We start from the raw sequence: 21305 nt of genomic DNA on the forward strand, positions 1-21305 counted from the left end.
AAAATTTTATGACATGATTCTATTATCATTGGGTATGCAGTATTTCAAAAGTTTGATACTATAATAATATTCTTCTCATCCCTTTGTAGAAAAAAACAAGAAAAACAATGTGCTTGTTTCACCTCTGGAAATGCTTAAGATTTTCTTCTTTACATTGTAGCTAGGAAATTGCATAAGTATAGGTTTAGGCATTTGCCTTTTTTTTTTTCCTTTTCTTAAGTAAACATTCATTCGTATTTTTATTCTGAAGAGTCAAATCTTCCTTCATCTTATAAAAACTATATTCTTTACTAGTGGCCTGGTGCATGAAATTCATACACATTAAAAGGGGATTAATTAGAAGAAATATTATAATATTGCTATTGGCCCTTTCTCTATAATAGAAGTGTCAGAGATGAAAGAAAATTAGTAAAATGTATATGAAAATCTTCCTCCTGTCATTGAGTCTGGGGTGAACCATGGGACCCAGAGTCAAGACCCCCCAGCCTGCGTGCGCCTCGAAATTGCATGAGACCAAGACCCGGCTGGCCCCACCCCCATTGGGCGAGATCCAGACCCAGTTGGCCCCAACCACATCAAGCCCCGCCGGGGGGAGGGGGGTGCAGCCTCAGGTCCCTCGTCAAGCCCCGCTGGGTGGGGGGCACAGCCTCAGGTCCCCCAGCCTGGTGCCAGGTAGGGGGTGCAGCCTCAGGTCCCCTGGTGCACACCGGGCGGGGGTCGCGGTCTCAGGTCACCCAGCCTGGTGCCGGTGCAGAGGCGCGGCCTCAGGTCCCCCGGCCCAGGGCAAAGGGTGCATGCCTTGAGGTCCCCCGTCAAGCCCCACTGGGTGGGGGCCGCAGCCTGAGGTCCCCTGTCAAGCCCCGCCAGGCGGGGGGCGCGGCCTGAAGTCCCCCGGCCTGGCACCAGGGCAGGGAGTGAGCCAGAGGTTCTCTGGCCCAGGCCGGGGCGGGGGGCGCACCTTGAGGTCCCCCGTCAAGCCCCACCAGGTGGGGTGTGCAGCCTGAGGTCCCCTGGCCCAGCACCGGGGCGGGGGGCGCAGCCTGAGATCCCCAGTCAAGCCCCACCAGGTGGAGGCGCGGCCTCAGGTCCCCTGCCCCAGCCCAGCACCACACAGCCTCAGGTCCCTGCTGATCACTCATTACAGGAACCCCGCCTCCGCTGTGGGCGCAGCCAACTTGTGACAGCATGAGGGTTAATTTGCATATTACCTCTTTATTATATAGGATAATTTTTTATTACTTCTTTCCCTTCCATTATTTCTACTTTCTTCTGAAATCCCTATTTATTTTCATATTATTATCCACACCATGACTCTACCCAAACCATTCTTTCTGTTTCCCTCTTGAAATCCCTGTACAATGGATGCTAGATTCCTTGGGTCTCGTCCTCGGTCTATTAACATATCTCTCTTTTTGTTCTGTGTTCTGGGAGAATTCCGTAACTTCATATTCCAGATCACTAACTAGTCCTCAGCTCTATTTATTCTTCTTTTACCCTATTTATTTTTAATTATGTTTTAAATTTCTAAGAACTTTTTCTTCTAGCTGTTCATTTATTTGGCAGCCATTCTTGTCTTATAACACAATGGCCTCTGGACCCTCCCTGAAGATACTAATATACGTTTTGTTTTTAACGTTTTTAAAAATTTCTTACATATCTCTCTTCTCTTGGATTCAGCTGTTTGCTTTGCTTACCTTGATGTTTCTCTTTATGCAATTACCTTTGCTTGAAATTCTTCTGAACTTGTGTTATAGGTTGGTATGTATAAATGAAAGACTAGGATAGTTGGTGCTTGTAGATGTGCCTCTTCTATATACAGAAGTGTGTTCCCCTGTGGCCTCTCTCTTGAAAGGGAAGGCTGCCCACAGCTCTGTAGGAGAAGTGGGTGGGGCATGCCGGAGGCAGCTGCCTTCAGGGGGCAGGGAGCAGGCAGACAGGCTGGGGGCTCCCACAGTCGCCGGAGAAAGGCCTTCATCTGGGTGGTGGACACTTTTCTGAGCGGTGGCTTTGCTTCCGCACCCTCCCTGCCCTGCGGACTGCGGTGACTCTGCTCTGCCTCCCTCCCAGATGCCACACCACCATTTAAGTTCTCGCTGAACAGTACTTACCCTTTATTTATAGAACAGTTTCTATTTGTTTAACCTTTCCTCCAGGAAAGAACAAAAACAAGTCTTTGAAAAGTCATCGGGCATGAAGGCCTTTCACAATCTCATCTGCAGAGAGGCTCCTCACATTAGTGATCGGAGCTGTGGGTTTTCTCCCCACACAGGGGGAATGGCCACCTGGCCCCCGTGCGAACGCCCCACCTGGGCCCACAGCTACTGCTGCATGTATCCCCCACTGTCTTATAATAATTTGTTAAATCTATTCGCCTCCACCTCCCCACACTGATTAGAAGCCCTGGGAGGCAATAGTCTATTCTCCCAATTCCCCAATCCCTAGCACATGGCCAACAAAGTACATAACAAAAACCAGCATCGATTGAGTTTTTGCTGTGTGCCAAGCCGATGTGCTTTCTGTGCATAATGTGATTTATGTCATTAACACTCACAAGCTCCAAGAGGAGACATTATTATAGAAGCTGAAGTGAGTGAACGTTAAGTGAATAAGTCTGGTAATTTTGTGCACACAGTATGACGACAACATGGCCTAATGGAAAAAGTGTGGGCTCAGAGCCAGAGTGTGGGTCCTTCTTCCAAGACTTGTTAGCTTTGTGCTTGTGGCTAAGTCATTCCCTTCTTGGAGCTTCAGTTCGCTCTTCTGGAAATGGTGAGGTAATCCCCATCAGGTGAGGTGACGTTCAGAATTAGTGATAATTTATGCAAAACAGTTTATACAGTCCCTGTGCATGGTATGGTCTTGGCAACTGGATATTATTATTAATAATAGCAATTCATATAACACTCCTTCACTAACGAGATTGTGTATCTTATTTCTGAGACCACTGAGCAGCAGGTTACTCGGCTTTTTTTCACTATAGCTCACCCTACCGGGCACATACATAACGAGACAGCTCCACACTTCAGTAGGCACAGGACACAGTGCTCTCGGGCAGTGGCCGAAGCAACTAAACTCCAAGTGCGCATCTCCACCCGCCACACCCAGAAGGGAAGGTTCGAAGTGTGTCCCCTGCCGGGCTCATCAAGCTGGCTCAGTATCTACACTTAGTTGGACCTATTGATTGATCCATTTTTTAAAACATAAAAATGTTAAAGTTCTCTACTAAAAAGTATGCTATGTTTCCTAATAAGAACTCATTTTAGATTACTTTCTGAAAATAAAGAAATGCAATTTGCTATAAAGGATGAGGTTTGGAGTCACCAGATCTACATTTCCATACCACCGCTACTGATCAATAACTGTGCGCACTGACCTTGGCGGGGACCTTCACTGTGCGCACTGACCTTGGCGTGGGACCTTCACTGTGCGCACTGACCTTGGCGTGGGACCTTCACTGTGCGCAGTGACCTTGGCGGGGACCTTCACTGTGCGCAGTGACCTTGGCGTGGGACCTTCACTGTGCGCACTGACCTTGGCGTGGGACCTTCACTGTGCGCAGTGACCTTGGCGGGGACCTTCACTGTGTGCACTGACCTTGGCGTGGGACCTTCACTGTGCGCAGTGACCTTGGCGTGGGACCTTCACTGTGCGCAGTGACCTTGGCGTGGGACCTTCACTGTGCGCAGTGACCTTGGCGTGGGACCTTCACTGTGTGCAGTGACCTTGGCGTGGGACCTTCACTGTGCGCAGTGACCTTGGCATGGGACCTTCACTGTGCGCAGTGACCTTGGCGTGGGACCTTCACTGTGCGCAGTGACCTTGGCGTGGGACCTTCACTGTGCGCAGTGACCTTGGCGTGGGACCTTCACTGTGCGCAGTGACCTTGGCATGGGACCTTCACTCCTCTTTAGTAGCGTTCTCCCATTTGAATGACAACAACGTCTAGAAGACCACAGTAGAGCACTGTACTCTGGAGTCAGCTGCCCACTTTCAAATCCAGGCTCCATCTAGCCACAGTGCTGTGGCCTCCCATGAGTCACTGATTGGGAAAAGGAGATACAGCTCATTCGGCTGTTGGGGCTTAAATGAAATAACATGCAGAGTAGCCAGTGCAGTGGCCGGCACATGGTGAGTGACCACTGAACGCCAGGGGCTTCCGCATCACCCTCCCCTCCTCCACAGGCTGTCAGAGCCCAGGGTGTGGGAGCCCCGTGTCTAATGCCCACCCCTGCAGGTGTTTGTTATAAATCATAACCAGACCTGGTTTGGGCACAGGCTTAAACACCTATGTTAATAGATGGTTTCTGCCCTTTGAAATGTTTGGGAGAAACTAGACCGTTCACCCAGAGCTGAGATCTCGATTTACACTGTGATTACCACACCACAACTACAGAGCGGCTCCAGGGAGTTCTCCGCTCACAGGGCCAGGCAGGTGGGGAGGGGAGGGGGGCAAAGAGAGGCTAGGGGAGAGGCCTTCTTGTCTTCCCACCTGAGAGGGGGGAGGAGGGGGGCGCGGAGGGCATTGATGTGAAGTCGGTGGGACAAGCCTGAGCTCGTGGAGGCAACACGCTCTGTGGCTTCCACCCGGGCGAAGAAGCCGGAGGTCGGATTTGCATGCAAAATCCCCACATTCAGAAACTGGTCTACACTTTTCAAACAGAACCCTGTGTGAGCAAAACCGGTGATTCCTGCGCGGCTGGACCTGGCCCCAGGACCCCGGATGCATCTGGCGACATCTGCCAGGCACAGGGAGCCTCTCACAGACACTCAGACAAGAGGCGTCTGTTCCAAAGAGCAAGACCTGCCCGGGAGGGCGCCCGGGACCTGCTGCACGTGAAACAATGATGCCGCCGCCCCGGACTGGACAGGCTCTTTGTTTTCTAAGAAACGATTTGGGAGAGTAACCACTGTACTTTCCCAAAGACACGCAACCAACTCTGCAAATCCAGCATCGCGCTGGGTTAGGCAAAAAGGGACGCCTCTGGAGCCGAGTCACTTAGCCCCTGGAGAGGGTGCAATTTAATCCTCCAGGCTCCCGTGCGGCATTCTTCCTACAACAAAGGAACGCACTGTATTCCTTTGTGGTGGAGACGCAGCCAGGGTGGGGCTGGTCTCCCCGCCTGCCAGTGCCGCCTTCAGCCCTGGAGCCACAGAACAATGGAGGCACGGCTGCTGGGGGAGCTGGGAAGAGCCCTCGCTCAAGCCCCCCCCCCGCCCCCCCCTTAGGATTGGGACTGAAACTTGAGAATTATCCCCTTGATGAAATCCAATCAGCCCCGTGCAACTCTGCTCCACAGCGCTGCCAGAGGAAGGCTCCGGGCACCGATGGAAAAGCAACAAAAGGCAGAAAAGCGCAGCGGCTCATTGCTCACATGAGTAGGGCATCTTGGGTTTCAAGGTCAACCTGCTGACTCTCACTCAGGGTGTGTGCAGGCGTGCATCGCTGACGCATTCGTTGGCAAAAAGCAAGCACCTTTGAGGAGCCATCACACCCAGGACTGCAGACAGCCTGTCTGTGAAAGAGGCGACCGTATGACCGCTCTCCCCCTCCTGGGCAGGACGAGCTCCACGGAAGGACTAAAAGGTGAGGCTCGCAGGAGCAACGTTGGTGCTTAAAATACATGCGTCACACCTCATCGTCTTTATTTTTTTTTTTATTTTTTTTTTTTTTAGTGCACTTGGCTTTATTGCACTTCCCAGATGTTTCTTTTTTTTTTTTTTTTATTTCTTTATTGATTAAGGTGTCACATATTTGTCCTCATCCCCCCATTCCCATCCCACCCCTCTCCCCACGCATGCCCCAATCCCCTGTTGAACTTAACCGTTGGATAGGCTTATATGCATGCATACAGGTCCTTTGGTTGAACTCTCCCCCTCCCCCCACCCTCCCCCTACCCTCCCCTATCCTCCCTCTGAGGCCCGATAGTCCGATTGATGCCTCCTTGCTTCTGGTTCTGTTCTTGTTCCTCAGTCTATGTTGTTCATCATTTCCTCTAGATGAACGAGATCAAATGTCACTAGATATATACTAATAAGAACTGAATGTGAGACGAGCAATAATATTTATGCTGACAGGCAAATGAATCAATCTGTAGCGAGCTTCCCCCTGGACCAACAGTTCTTTTGAGACCCAATTTCGATGTCCAGTAGTTCCTTATGTGTACATGTCAGCACTGACCCCTCAGCTCTGGATGGTGGACAAATGGTGGTAATGGAGGTCCGACTCCCTCTGGTTTGGTCTCGGCCAAACCCAGGGGCACGGCATCACCTGGACTAAGGGGCACGTGGCCTCACCCATACCCAAGGGGCGCGTGGTCTCACCCGGGCCTGGGACCCAGCCTCACCCGGATGGATCCAGGGGCGCACGGCCTCACCCGGACCCAGGGTCTGGCTTCACCCGTACCCAGGGACGCTTGGCCTCTCCCAGACCCAGGGGCACGTGGCCTCACCTGGGCTTAGTTGCACAAGGCCTCACCTGGATCCAGGGACACATGGTCTCTCCCGGACCCAGGGACGCTTGGCCTCTCCCAGACCCAGGGCCAATTGGGCTCACCCGGGCCTAGGTGCACGAGGCCTCATCCGGATCCAGGGACGCATGGTCTCACCCGTACCCAGGGACGCTTGGCCTCTCCCAGACCCAGGGGCACGTGGCCTCACCCGGGCCTAGGTTCACGAGGCCTCACCCGGATCCAGGGACACATGGTCTCACCCTGACCCAGGAACGTTTGGCCACTCCCAGACCCAGGGCCACTTGGGCTCACCCGGGCCTAGGTGCACGAGGCCTCATCCGGATCCAGGGACACATGGTCTCACCCGGACCCAGGGACGCTTGGCCTCTCCCCGACCCAGGGCCACTTGGGCTCACCCGGGCCTAGGTGCACGCGGCCTCACCCGGATCCAGGGACACATGGTCTCACCCGGACCCAGGAACGTTTGGCCACTCCCAGACCCAGGGCCACTTGGGCTCACCCGGGCCTAGGTGCACGAGGCCTCACCCAGATCCAGGGACGCATGGTCTCATCCGGACCCAGGGACGCTTGGCCTCTCCCAGACCCAGGGCCACTTGGGCTCACCCGGGCCTAGGTGCACGAGGCCTCACCCGGATCCTGGGACACATGGTCTCACCCGGACCCAGGGATGCTTGGCCTCTCCCAGACCCAGGGCCACTTGGGCTCACCCGGGCCTAGGTGCACGAGGCCTCACCCGGATCCAGGGACACATGGTCTCACCCGGACCCAGGGACGCTTGGCCTCTCCCCGACCCAGGGCCACTTGGGCTCACCCGGGCCGAGGTGCACGAGTCCTCACCCGGATCCAGGGACACATGGTCTCACCCGGACCCAGGGATGCTTGGCCTCTCCCAGACCCAGGGCCAATTGGGCTCACCCGGGCCTAGGTGCACGAGGCCTCACCCGGATCCTGGGACACATGGTCTCACCCGGACCCAGGGATGCTTGGCCTCTCCCAGACCCAGGGCCACTAGGGCTCACCCGGGCCTAGGTGCACGAGGCCTCACCCGGATCCTGGGACACATGGTCTCACCCGGACCCAGGGATGCTTGGCCTCTCCCAGACCCAGGGCCACTTGGGCTCACCCGGGCCTAGGTGCACGAGGCCTCACCCGGATCCAGGGACACATGGTCTCACCCGGACCCAGGGACGCTTGGCCTCTCCCAGACCCAGGGCCACTTGGGCTCACCCGGGCCTAGGTGCACGAGGCCTCACCCAGATCCTGTGACACATGGTCTCACCCTGACCCAGGGACGCTTGGCCTCTCCCAGACCCAGGGACACTTGGGTTCACCCGGGCCTAGGTGCACGAGGCCTCATCCGGATCCAGGGACGCATGGTCTCACCCGGACCCAGGGACGCTTGGCCTCTCCCAGACCCAGGGCCACTTGGGCTCACCCGGACCTAGGTGCACGAGGCCTCACCCGGATCCAGGGACACATGGTCTCACCCGGACCCAGGGACGCTTGGCCTCTCCCAGACCCAGGGCCACTTGGGCTCACCCGGGCCTAGGTGCACGCGGGCTCACCCGGATCCAGGGACACATGGTCTCGCCTGGACCCAGGGGTGTGTGGGCTCTCCCAGACCCAGGGGCGCTTGGCCTCGCCCGGGCACGGGATCCAGCGTCATCCGGGTCCAGGGGCACTTGGCCTCACCCGGACCCGGAGTCCGGCCTCACCTGGACCCAGGGGCATGTGGCCTCAGCTAGACCCAGGGACGTGAGGCCTCACTTATACCCAGAGGCGTGTGACCACACCCGAGCCCAGAGGCGCGCAACCCCGCCCGCACCCGGGTCTCAGCAGGGCCCCGTCTTCCCGATCCCAATTCCTGCCGGTCAATCCCCCCTCAGCAATTCCCCTGGCCATCCTTCCGGAGCTCCAGTATGGCTGCTGCAGAACTCGTCGGGCGGCGGCTCGGCGAAGCTCCGGTGCACCCGGTGCATGGCGGTGGGCCAGTCTGGCGTCGCTGCGTCGGCCCTTGGGTCTGCATCGGTGGCCGGTCGCCGAGTATGCACACCTGGCCGCTTCCGGGGCGTTGAGATTCTTGACGGACTCAGAGGTCAGCAAGCGCGGAGTCTCCCACCCCATGTCTCATAGGGGCTCGTCTGTCCGTGCTTGGCTGCCAGTGGAGCCGTCCCCTCAGCCGGAGACCGCCGGGGGAACTGCGCCGAGCACGTTCCAGGCCGCTGTTGTATCGCCTGAGCCATAGTTCTTTTGTGTCGCCTGAGCTGTAGTTCTTAAAGTGTGGTCTTTGGGTCACCGGCATCAGAATCATCCCACATACCCCTCTTTTATTCTAGTTGTAGAGCATCTACTCAGCCAGCCCTATGGTGGTCTTGGATGGTGTCTGCTCTGCTCTCTTGTCGTAGTCTCAAAGTTGTTGTGGTAGGCAACAATCAGGCTTCCACCCTATGCCTCCATCTTGGTCCTCCTTTGTATAGTTAAGTCTTGATTGTTGTTGGTGTCACTGGGGGGGCTCTCTTTGTCTATAAAGGAAGAGTTGCTGTGCAGGAGACACGTTTATGGGCCGGGTCTTGGTGCAGCAAAGCTTTGGCGCTCACTGAATATTCCCGTTGAATGTGTCCCTTATGCACGTGGTTGAAATCTGGTGTCATCTCCCACAGACCACTAGATGCCCTCGTTTCTGGGTCTCCAATGGGGTGTAGATCAGCTACTGCCTTAGGCACTCAGCAAGGATTACAGCAAAAACTGTAGTTTCTTCCTCCTGTCTGAGTGGCCCTGGAGCAGTCCGACTAGAACAGCAGATCATCTGGTCCGCTGCCAGAGGGCAGGCCACCCACATGCATAAGCCGTTGCTTGGGGCGCAGGTGTGCCTGCAAGACTTGCGGGGCAGGTCTTCAAAACATGCGGGGCGGGTCCCAGGGCGCCAACAGGCCATGGTGCGGCGAGCCTCGATGGCTGTGAGTCTGGTCCTTCTGCCTTCCATGTATCTAAGTCCCCTCGTTCCGCACTCCAGCGCAGCAAACACTGATTGCTGGGCGCACCTCTGCAAGAGTCCCGCCTCTCCCCGCAGGCATCTGGGTCTCCCGGGGTTCGTCAGAAGATGGGTTTCAGGGTGATGGAGAGCTAATCTCCCTTAGGTTTGGAACAAAAGCCCCTTTCCCCCGCCACCAGCCAGACCCACGCACCTCCACACCTCATCCCCTCCGATTTCGCTGGGTGCGAGGCAACAGAACAGCCTTTAACCTCCGCCGCCATTTTTTTCAAACTTCTCAATTTGTACTTCTTAATCCCTTCATTTCAGTCAACTCTACTGAAGTCTAGCGCCGCCGGGAGGTGCACGGAAAGGGCGCCCGGGCCTCCGTCCGGTGCGCGGTGCGCGCGTCCCGCGGAACCAGGCGCGCGAGGGCCGCGCGGCTGGGACGGGCACTGGGCGGCCGCCGAGCTCCAGGCACCGCCATCGCCGTGTTCCGGATGTCGCCGCCGCGGCGTCCCCCCAATTTCTACTTCTTAATCCCTTGATTTCAGTCAACTCTACTGAAGTCTCGCGCCGCCGGGAGGTGCACTGAGAGGGCGCCCGGGCCTCCGTCCGGTGTGCGGGGCGCACGGCCCGAGGCACCAGGCGCGCGGGGGCTGCGCGGCGGGGACGGGTGCTGGGAGGCCGCCGGGCTCCGGGCGCCGCCGCTGCGGCGGCGTCCCCAGCGTCCCCACCTCATCGTCTTTAGCTTTTAACTAGGAAGTCTCACCATCTTGTTGTTTTAGGTGAGAAACTTGAATGGAAGCCCTGTTCTTACATCCAAATCGCTTCGTCAATCCAACACTGCTTTCTGTCTGGGCAGCTGGTATTGGTTCTGGAAAAGCACAATCTGGATACCCGTCATCGTGAGCATTTCACAAATGGAATAAAAACCAAAGTGTTTCAAAGTCACGGTTAGATGGAAACAGCTGGGGGGATACTAGAAAATTCTATTATCATTTGGCTGGCATCACCCTGCTATGAATTCCCCTGGCCCTCGTCACTTTAAGAAACCATTCCTCATCCTTTCCTGTCAGCCACGGGACAGGATACACTGAGGATCTAGCGCACACCCAGCACCCTGTGGCCCCTGCAGGGACAACGGCTGAGGCTACAGAAGCCAAGGAGGAAATGGGTCTTCAGCCCCAGTCCTCATTCAAGGAGCATTTGCTAAGCACCTACTGTGTTTCAGGACCTGGGCCCAGGGATCCTAAGGGGCCTGTGTGCTTAAGTCACACCCCTCACCTCCAGGGCAGAGGAGAGGAGCAGGACGGAGTCAGTGGATGCACAGAGGATGTGGAAGCTCGCTCTGGAGGGTGAGGGAGGTGCCACAGGGGGCCCTGATGACGCAGGCACCTGCCCACGCCTCCCGCACTGAAGCCCGCCAAGTTCCAGGCCCAGAGACTCGATCCTCAGAACTGAGCTGGTCACAGCAATGTCATCAATGTCAAATGCCAGAGAAGGGGAAATGGGGAGCGAGGGGAAGACGCAGCAGTGGCGTGTGACTAGACAGCGGGGTGCAGGTGCCTGGAGAACAATGACAATGGGCCTGCCGAGCGGTGAGGGACATTCTGAGGAAAGGGCGTTTGGGAGAGGATTACTGCTGTAAGCAAGCCAGGAACTGGGCTAAACTCTGTGTAAAAAAGAAAGAAAGATGCTCAAAGTCACTGATCATCAGGGAAATGAAAATTAAAACCACAATGAGATATCACCTCACACACCTGTCAGAATGGCTACCATCAACAAATCAACAATGACAAGCGCTGGCGAGGATGCGGAGAAAATGGAACCCTCGTGCACTACTGGTGGGAATGCAGACGGGTGCAGCCACTGTGAAAAATAGTATGGAGTTTCCTCAAAAAAATTAAAAATGGAACTTCCGTTTGACCCACTTCTGGGAATATATCCTAAAAACCCCAAAACACCAATCAGAGAGAATATATGCACCCCTATGTTCATAGCAGCATTATTTACAATAGCTAAGATTTGAAAACAGCCCATCAGCAGATGAGTGGATAAAAGAGCTGTGGTACATTTACATCATGTGATACCATGCAGCTAAAAAACAGAGGGATCTCTTACCCTTTGGGAAAGCATGGATGGGCCTGGAAAATACTATGCTAAGTGAAATAAGTCAATCCGAGAAAGACAAATATCACATGATCTCACTTATTTGTGGAATCTAATGAATAAAATGAATTGGCCAACAAAATAAGACCCGAAGCATGGAGGCATGGAACAGACCAACATACTTCACAGTGGGGTTGGGGGGACCAGAAGAGATAAACCAATGAAATTATATACTTATATGCATAACCCATGGACACGGGCTCTAGGGTGGTGAAGACCTGGGGGGTGGGAAGGGGCTGGGAGGAGGGGTCTAAAGGGGAGAAAATGGGAGATATCTGTAATACTATCAACAATAAAAAATATATATAAAAGAAAGGAAGAAAGGAAGGAAGAGAAAAGGTATGCAACAAATTTCATGAAATGACAATAGCAAATTGTTGTGGCAAAAATGTTATTTATTGCATTGCATAAGATATTATAAACTCCTCCGGATATAATGTAGACAATATTAAGATTTTTTTCAGCAAACACATATAAATTTAATAAGAAATTTCCTCCCCTCAAAATAATAATAATAATTGATGAAATTAATGAACAAAAATCGCAGTCAATAAAAATGTTTAAAAAACCTTTAACAGGATTTGATCTTATAAATTCAACCAGTCATAAAATGACTTAGATTTCTGTTCTAGAATGGAAAACCATTTTTATATGGAGATATGTTAAAATAATTATTTCAATTATGTTATCTTTGTTAGAAAATTATGAGTCAATAACTAATAAATTAAATATTTTATCAAAAAAAGAAAGAAAGGGTGATTATTAATCTTATAAAGTATAAAAGATTAGAAGGAGAGTGATCAGCGCCCCCTCCTATCTCCAGAAAGATTATGCTTAATTTTATATTGTGTGTGTATGTGTATGTATATGCATGTATATGTGTATATATGTATTTTGCACGTGTGTGTGTTCTAGAATATGGTTCAATGTTCTACTTGTAAACAACGTTTCCTGTTCATATGATGCAGTGATATTCCTACCACTGTGCCTGTGGCTTGCAGGGACCCCTGAGAACCAACAAATGAAAACCCTAGAGCCGCCTACGGCTCTCACTGTCTGTAATTGTGTGATTATTCCTTTGAAATCCTATTACCGAAATCTCAAGAAATGCATACATGGCTCCTGTCCTCGTGATGACTACTGCTATCTGACATTCTTTAAGAGGTTTACCATGAAACTGGTGATGAACTATAATGTTCTTTAATTTCTCAAATATAAGTAGGAGAACAATACCCAATAAATCAAGAGTGCTTACAGAAATAGAATTTTACAAACTGCTCACAAAATCATAGGCTTGTATATGTGATCTTTCAAATATGTATATATTGATTTAACATAATCATAATTTTTTCTTGCTGCAGTTTTTTAGAAATTTTGAGTTAGAATACTCAGGCTCCAAATATTTGCTTTCACTTTATATGCATAAAATATATGGAAAGAATTGGTCGTGTAAATAGCGCTGTGCGCCGAAACAGGCCTGTTGAACAATGTTACTGCTGAGCAAATAAGACACACCCAGGATGGCCAGGTGGCATATACCCCTATGTGGAAGGATAAAGAGATTCTAGAGATTCATGTTAAAATAGAAAAGAAAATGTCCTAAGAGCCTGTCAAATATTTGGATGCATAATTTTATTCCTCTAAATTTATAGGTAAGTCAAATATAAAACTATAAACTTTATTTCATTTAAATTAAAAGACTGGCATTAAATTTTAATTTTTAAATAAAGAATTTAACTTCTACTGCAAGGATTCCTGATTTAATTTAACAGAGAATAATCAACTTCTCGTTTCCTGTATTTTAAAATCACCATTCTTGTTGTTGCTTTTCTGGGTTTCCTTCGTTTTGAGGGTCTGTAGATTGCTAGGCTGAGGAAGGGCTGATGGAGGTGGCCCAGCGTGGATGGGTGTGGGCTTCTAGCTACGCCTCGTCCCTCCCGGGAAATGCCCACGAGTTAGACACCCGGGCCAAGGGCATCGCCGCGGGCTGAGCAGCCACGGTCCAGGTTTAGGAGCTCTGACTGCTTTAAACAGGACCATACAAACTCTGGTTCCATACGCAAAATAGCATAAATCGAGGAAAAGCCTATTCTTTGCAAATACGGTGCTCTCTTACCCAGTTTGGGAATTTACGTGAAGAAGAATAAAAGAATGCTCCAATATTTGTAATGCTGCTCCACGTTCACGGAGGAGAAAGGCAGATCGAAGTAAGATTCGTCACAAGACGCAGTACCATTACCTTACGGAAGCAGTACCCTCACCCTTCAGTCAGCCGACTGTCCACCCCAGCCGCACCGACTAGAAACACGCTAGCCCGCGGTGTCCCCGGAAAGAAGACGATGGTAACCAGAAGCCAGGATGAGCTCACAAAGATGAGAAACCCAAACTAACCTCTCGGATGTCCTCACTGTGGGTTCCTGGGTGCCGACTAAGGAAACACCGCAGCCCACACTGTCCTGCGAGGCTGCTCTCAGCAGAACCCTCAGCAGAGCTGTGAGCCTCCCTCAGGTGTCCCACAGCAGAACTGTCCAAAGCTCCCAGGTGACCTGCCGGCTGAACACCCCCTCAGCGCACAAAACAGCACTGGTGTGACTGCAGCCGGTTTTAGGAATAACTCACAGGTATACTGAAGAGAGAAGCGGTTGGGAAATTGAGATGGCCTGGGCTGCAGATGCAGGTCAGCTGTTTTCACAGCTAGTGACCGCTGACCCCTCTCACTGCGACCTGCGGGCCCGCGCACCTGGGACGAGCCTCCTGCTCACGCCAGCCCCGAGGCTCTCCCCTCGGTTCTGTCTTCTTCAAGATTTTTAACAGACTCTAAAGACTCTGACAGCCACACACACAAAAAAAGGCTGCCCATCAAACCTGTGTCTGATTCAACTAAAAGAAACAGCTTATATCATACACTTAAAATGTTTAAATCTTCATTTTAAGGCAACCGAAAATAAGAGATTTCATAGAAATATATGTAAAATCCCGAGTGCCAGCTTCACAAATTGATTTCATAAGGGGAAGAGGGGCAACCTGGCTGGCATTTCAACTCTTTCCAAATCCAGCGGGGAAAGCAGGTGGGGCCTCTGCATGAGCAGCTGCAGATGAGGCTCTTGACCACAACAGAGTGTGAGTGACAGGCCAGTCCGCAGGGCGCCGGCTCCCGGGGAGAGGGAGGTGGGAGGAAGTGAGGAGTCTTAAGGAAGAGATAGGCCCCCCAGGCTGGGTCCTCCCACTGAGAGGTGGGAGCCAGGAGCTCCCCAAGTTGAGGAGGGAACAGGGGGAGGGGCTGAGGATGGTCAGGTTTCCATGGATCTGTCTTTTCCGGAAGAGACAACGCCCAGACACGGGTTGTGTTATGGTGCCAGGAATAACCTCACTCTGTTCCAGGCCCCAGAGTACAGAGCGTGGTACAAAAGACCAGATAGCGGAGGCGCACAGAACACTACTAGGATGCTCGGTTGTCATTGCACCTGGAGAACTGGCCGGCCAGGGGGCTGGGACCACGGTACCACGTGAGCCTCCGTTTTCCGGGGAGGATGGGTCAGAAACTCGGGGCAGGTTCTTCTCGGATAAACAGAGGGGGAGGGCAGGTAGAGCCTCCTGGTCCAGGCACCCCCTGAGGGCGGGGGCGGGGCAGAGGGATGCGGAGGGCAGCGCGCATCGGAACATGGAGTTCCTCCCTCCTTTCTGGGCCCTGCACTCAACCTTCCACCAAGCCAGAATTTAGGGGCTCCTGGTGGCTGCACATTTCACCAGCTGTCTTCAGGACTGCCGACCAGGTGACCCGAGGCGCCCATTTTGGAAACTCTCTTAGAAAGGAGGTCGCCAGGTAAGTGATCCCTCTCCCAGGGGCACTTGGTGCCCGGGGACCTGCAGCCCCGGTCTGGCTGGTCACCTGAGCCGCTGTGCCCTCACGGCACTGGCACTGCACTTGCCCACGTGGGTCTGGCTCTCCTCACCCGAGTCCTCCGGTCCCCAGGGTCCATATTGCAGAATTCAGCTCCGCGAAGGTAATAAAAAGCAATTTCCAAAGCCCAAAGAGGTTCCAACATGGTGCCCAGGACATCTGAGCCAGGACTCTGAAAGGGGGTTCAGCCTCCCAACAGAACGCCCAAGCGCCCCCAGAACACCCAGGCGCCCCCAGAACGCCCAGGCGCCCCCAGAACGCCCAGGCGCCCCCAGAACGCCCAGGCACCCAACAGAACGCCCAGGCGCCCAACCCAATGCCCAGGCGCCCCCAGAACGCCCAGGCGCCCCCAGAACACCCAGGCGCCCCCAGAACGCCCAGGCACCCAACAGAACACCCAGGCGTCCCCAGAACGCCCAGGCACCCAACAGAACGCCCAGGCACCCAACCAAATGCCCAGGCGCCCCCAGAACGCCCAGGCGCCCCCAGATCGCCCAGGCGCCCCCAGAACACCCAGGCGCAAGCGGGCTCTTACTCAAATAGAAGCTAAAGAGGGGAGAGGCCTGGGCACCCGGCTTTCACTGCAGTCGCATGTAATGTAGGGGTTTGGGCCAAACTTGCTTCCTCGCTGCCCCAACCTTTCTTCTGTCAGCCCATCAGCCTTGAGGCCCAGCAGACCGGCCGGGCACACCCTTCTCACATGATGACACGTTTGCATGTGTTGCTCAGCCCGGGCCTGGGGTGAGGGAGAGGGGCACTGGGGTGGGAGTTAAGGGGCGTTCACCCTCAGGTCGCAGGGTGAGACCCAGACCCAGCCTGGTGAGGACCGTTCCCGCCGGGAAGAGGTACCTGAGGACGCCCCAAAGGTGGCTGCGAACCCGCGACGCAGAGAAGGGACTGCTGTCCTCATGTTGCAAACAGTCTTCACGTCGCACAGGGGGGAGGTTGGTCCCCGTTTTTCCAGAAGACACAGTTTGGGCCGTAAGTGGAACTTGATTTCAGCCTGACACAAACAGCTACTGTTGTCACACTGGCTGTACGTCCAGAGCACTGGAGAAAGCCTTCACACGGTAACGTCCTCTGTCCTCCCACTCCCATCAGCCTCGTCAGCGCCGGGATGCAGATGAGGAAACTGAGCGAGGCTCTGCGCGTGGTCTCCAGTTACCGGGCTGCTCAATGGCAGGCCCGGCCGGGACTCAAACCCAGGCTGCCTGCTGGGACACCCTGGCTCTTCACTCCAACACTAAGTCACCTCCTATCGAATGTGGAAAGATCGGACCAGGATCTTCTATTTCAGCAAAATCCCTCTGACTCTCTCTTCATGATGTCATTTACATATGCACACACCCATAGGGAGGTTAGAACAGCGACCCCCAGGGTGTCCCATCAATCCATACGGCAGGAGGGGTCAGCAGAGGCCACCAGCCAGTGAAGCATCCAAATATCATCAGTGCCCATGGGTGCCAGGCTATGAAAAAGGTGAGGGCACAACGTGAGATAAGAGAGCTGGTCCTTCTGCCTCAGGAGCAGGACTGTGGGCTTAGGGGCCGAACCCTTACCTACCCCAGGACACGGGGAAGAATCACCCGGCGCCCACGCCGCACCCCAGCCCATTAGTCAGCATCCACGGGGGAGGGGCCCAGGCTTCACGGGGACTTGAATGCACAGCCAGGACCGAAAACTGCTCTGGAGGACGGTGCTCAGGAGTAGAAAACACTGCAGGGACACACAGAAAGGGTGCTTTTCACACGCAGATGACCAGCTATAACACGGGAGAGCTCCGTCGCCATCCGAATAAACTGCATTGAAGGATGTCTGACCTCGCAATTTCTAACCAAATTATAAGTCTTGCTCCAAGCATTCCTCTTTTGGATCAGCAGGCCGGGAGCATCATGACGGTTGCCAAGCCAGTCTGGTGACGCAGACCGGGGTCTTTCTGGCGGGTTACTGTAACTGCCAAAGAAGTCCGAAGTGAGCACTCGCTACCTTGCACAGCCTTGCTACATGTTATGGTGAAGGCATGTCTCAGGCCGAGTTCTACAGGCACACGCATTAAACAAACATACGTTGGCCAAGCAGGCAAAAAGCAGTTTGTCAGCCTGTCCCATGAGCTCAGGGAAGTCCTGACTCTGTCTCTTTAGGTTCAATACACTGAGAATGAAAGGCTCACTGAAGACACAGCCCCGCCGCCTGGCAGGGTGCCGTCCCCTGCGGGAGGTGAGACCCACCCGAGCCAGGATGCAGGATGCGCCGCGGCTCTGAGCTGAGGTGGAGCCTCAGGTACCACCCTAAGGTCAGGTTGGTTATCCACCCGACACGTTCTTATCGACACGTTCTTATCACCTGCTCTCCCGTGGGCAGCAGGAAGGCTTCCGACGGTGTTCGCCGGTCCACATACTCAGAGTGCCCACAACTTCACCAGGGAGACCCCGTTCCTCACATGTTTTCACATTCAATTAATCTGGTTTCTTTTCGACGTTTTTCCATTTCTCACATTTCTTATGCTAACGTCTGTTACTCATTTTACCAAGAAAACCATTTTTGAAAACCATTGTTGTAGAGCAATAGATCGCTGAAGAATTTGTACCGGCCAGGAGGGTGGTCCTTCCTCATACCATACTAGTTGGCTACTCAGCTAGTGTTCTTGACAGCATGTTAGCTGGCCAACCACCTCTAGAAGCAAAAGCTTAACTGCACATACGTGATGTCACTCTGGTTGTCATGTAAATTATGGCCATTCTAGCACTGACACTGAGCGAACAAAGTCCATTTAGCACCAAGTATAATGGGTCTTACAATGTGTGTGACAATATTCCCTGGTGGCTAATGGAAGTCCGTGACTATGTGTATAGGAAATGATCTGGGTTGTTTGGTGATGAGGATATTGACAGTGCTTCCAAAACTGGGTCTGATCGAATTCTTTCCATAGTTCAGATTACAGATGACCTCTGCTAACCAGCCTCTTCCTGTTCCCAAGGCTGCGACAGGCTGGGCAGCACCAAAGAAGTCCCCAAGGAGGCAGGACAAAGAGGAAATGGCTTCCTGGCACCAATCGCTAATTTGCACTTGGCACTGGCATCCGTCAGAAACGTCTCTGACTTAAGGAAGTCGGGCTGATGTTGTTAGTGTTGTCTTTAATATTTTTGCTGTCTGTGTCACCTCTAGTCATATACACTTTAGTGAATTGCCATTTGGAGAACATTTTCATGTTTGTTTTACATTTTTGTCTTCTGAAAGCAATTCTATGTTTTTATCACTCCCGAGAAGCAGATACTCAATTTTTTCAAATTTTTTAAACCAATATTTCCTAAGCAACTGCTGTAAGTAAGCTTTCTACAGATCCAAATGGATGATAAAAGAAAAAAGACAAGAAAAGAAAACCCCTGACTAACACTAAGGAAATGGCAGGTACATGTCACGGGGAGAGGCGGCCAGGGGACAGAGGGTGGTGAGTTTTCAGGAAGCCCCAGGGGCCTCGTCTCGCGTAGACACTGCATTTAATAACCTCCCCACATACTTTCAGGCATAAAATAAGAATAGAAACCAGCATTTCACTGGAAAACAGACTATACTACGGTGAAAAGTGAGACAGTTAGCAGAGAAAAATGGAACTTGGCCTTCTTATTGTTGTAATAATGGGCACAAATGTATCAGGAAGCATTTTTATGGGCGCAGCAGGGTTTCAAGGTCCGCCCAGGAGACAGTGTTCCTGTCCTGGGGGAGTCCATCTCCCAAGGCTCTTTATGACTTAAGGAGGCAAGTCCGGGGTTTGGTGGTGAGCAGAGTCCTGTGCGGCCACCTCTAGTTCTGGGTCTGCCATTGACCTCCAGTTACAAGAGCAAATCCCTTCATCGTCTCGCTGGGCTTTATATGTTCCACAGGAGCTGTTTGGATCTCTTCGCTATACAGAGAGCTGTACCATGAAGAAACCATGAACTCTGGCAAAGAATAAAGGGTTCAAGGTCCAACAGATACACGAGGTATTGTTACCGACTCAAAGTCCCTTGAGGGTGGCAAAAGCCAGTGATAACAAATTTATTAATTAATTCCCTGACTTTTATTTTTGTGGTTGTTACAATGTCTCAACTGCCCGACAGCCGATTAAAGTCTTCAGCGGCGGAGGCCCCTGGTACACCAGAACGTACTAGAATGCACTTCAGTGGAGGTTTACATGCAAGTTGAAGTGTGTGATTCCATATGCAAATACACGGGAGAAAACCTGACATTTAGACTTGAGGTCAGCAGTGCTGGGCTGGGGTGAGGCCAGCCAGGAGCAAAATGTAAGGGGCCGCCAAAAATTGCAGTCATCGAGATAAATAATATTTTCGTACCATATAGTTAAAACTCAAAATGAATGTATAAAAAAAATCCATGTTGAACAAAGCAAATTTTTTTAAAAATTGTAAATAAAGAAGTGCAGAGCAAAAAAAAAGAGCCAGCATCGAAAGGCGCGCGGGGGGGGGGGGGGGGGGGGGAATCAATAACACCGATCTTGCTTTTATTTAAAATTTTGATAGTTTGTTCATCGTGAGTTTTTTTGCATTCATTTTGAGTTTTAAATACCGCCTACAGTGCTGTTCATCTCCATCACCCTGCCCTCCAGGAGCGGCGGTCCCAGCGCCCTGCAGCCCGGGGCCAGAGCCTAGACGGGCTGGGGGAGCGCAGCGAGCCCGTGCCCCCAGCAGGTGCCACGCGGGCAGCCAGCCGCCTACCTGGCTTGTTGTGCGTGCCGTGCCGGCGCGCCAGGCTGAGCTCGCGGTGGATGCGGTTCTCCAGGTACTCCTGCTTCTTGCCCAGCATCTCCTCCGTCTCCCGGAGCCGCGCCAGGGCCTCCTGCGGGCTGGGCGCCGCGCGGCTCCGGGAAGAGGCCCCCCGTTTAAAGAACTTGCCCAACTTGCTCATGCTGGGCCGGGGCCGGGGCCGGGGCCGGAGCCGCGTCCTGGGTCTGCGCTCCGACCTCCCTCCGAGGCGGCGCTCTGGGATCAACAAGCCGTCGGGGCAGGTGACACACACCCCTGGGCACTTCCTGGCGCCGCCCCGCCCTCGGCGGCCAGGGGGCGGGGAGGGGGGCACGCCTCCGTGGGACATGGCCGCGGGCGCCGCAGGCCTGGGGAGTTGGGGACGGCTGGGGAGGAGGACAAAACTCCGGGGTGCCGCGGCGAAGTTGTGGCTTTGTCCGTGCTGGGGTGCATGGAGTGGAGGTCAGCACACCCGTGTTCCAGGGTCTTGTGGGGGCCTGCGGGCGCGCGCGTGCATTTGTGTGTGTGTGTGTGTGCGTGTGTGTGTGTGTGTGTGTGTGTGCCTGGTGTCCCTGCACAGTCTCCGCCCTTGTGAATAAGAACATCAGGTATGTGGGTCCAGGTGTGTGTCCCATGGGTATGAGTGAGGAGGCACAGGGACCTGCCGCTGTGATGCAGGTGTGACCGGGCTTGTCTCTGCAGAGCAGGAATGTGGGCAGGTGCCTGTGTGCTCTGCCCCCGACATGGGTCATTCCCGTCATCCTTACCGCATCCTTACGGAGCTGGAAGGGACTGGAGGGTGGTGGTCTCCCTGTCCCAACAGCAGGACTTCCGAGTGAGTTTGGTTGTTGGGTTCAGCTCTGTCCTGAAGCTGAGCCTTCAGCGTCACGGTTAGTGTAGCGATCACCTGTAAGAGGCTGCCCATGTGTCATGCCTCTAGAGACACCTCGGTAACAAAAAGAGAAAAGTCCCAGAGAAAAGACACGTTCTTTTGTTCATGCTCGCTCTCTCATCCCATCTCGGAGACCCCCAACGGTGTGGTCAGCTGGAAG

The 21305-nt window shown here is 53.3% G+C and overlaps 1 protein-coding gene across 1 annotated transcript in view; it reads right to left on the minus strand.

Moving 5' to 3' along the window:
• Window positions 1–20522, minus strand: part of CHMP4C (charged multivesicular body protein 4C) — a 28443-nt gene extending 7921 nt beyond the window's left edge. Inside the window, exon 1 of the mRNA XM_008156813.3 lies at window positions 20227–20522. Within this exon, the coding sequence (XP_008155035.2) occupies window positions 20227–20416 (190 nt within the window). The 5' untranslated portion in view covers window positions 20417–20522. The remainder of the gene's footprint in view (window positions 1–20226) is intronic.
• Between the last annotated feature and the right edge of the window lie 783 nt (window positions 20523–21305).

This window comes from Eptesicus fuscus, chromosome 19, assembly GCF_027574615.1.
Source record: "Eptesicus fuscus isolate TK198812 chromosome 19, DD_ASM_mEF_20220401, whole genome shotgun sequence".
NCBI classification, from domain to species: domain Eukaryota; kingdom Metazoa; phylum Chordata; class Mammalia; order Chiroptera; family Vespertilionidae; genus Eptesicus; species Eptesicus fuscus.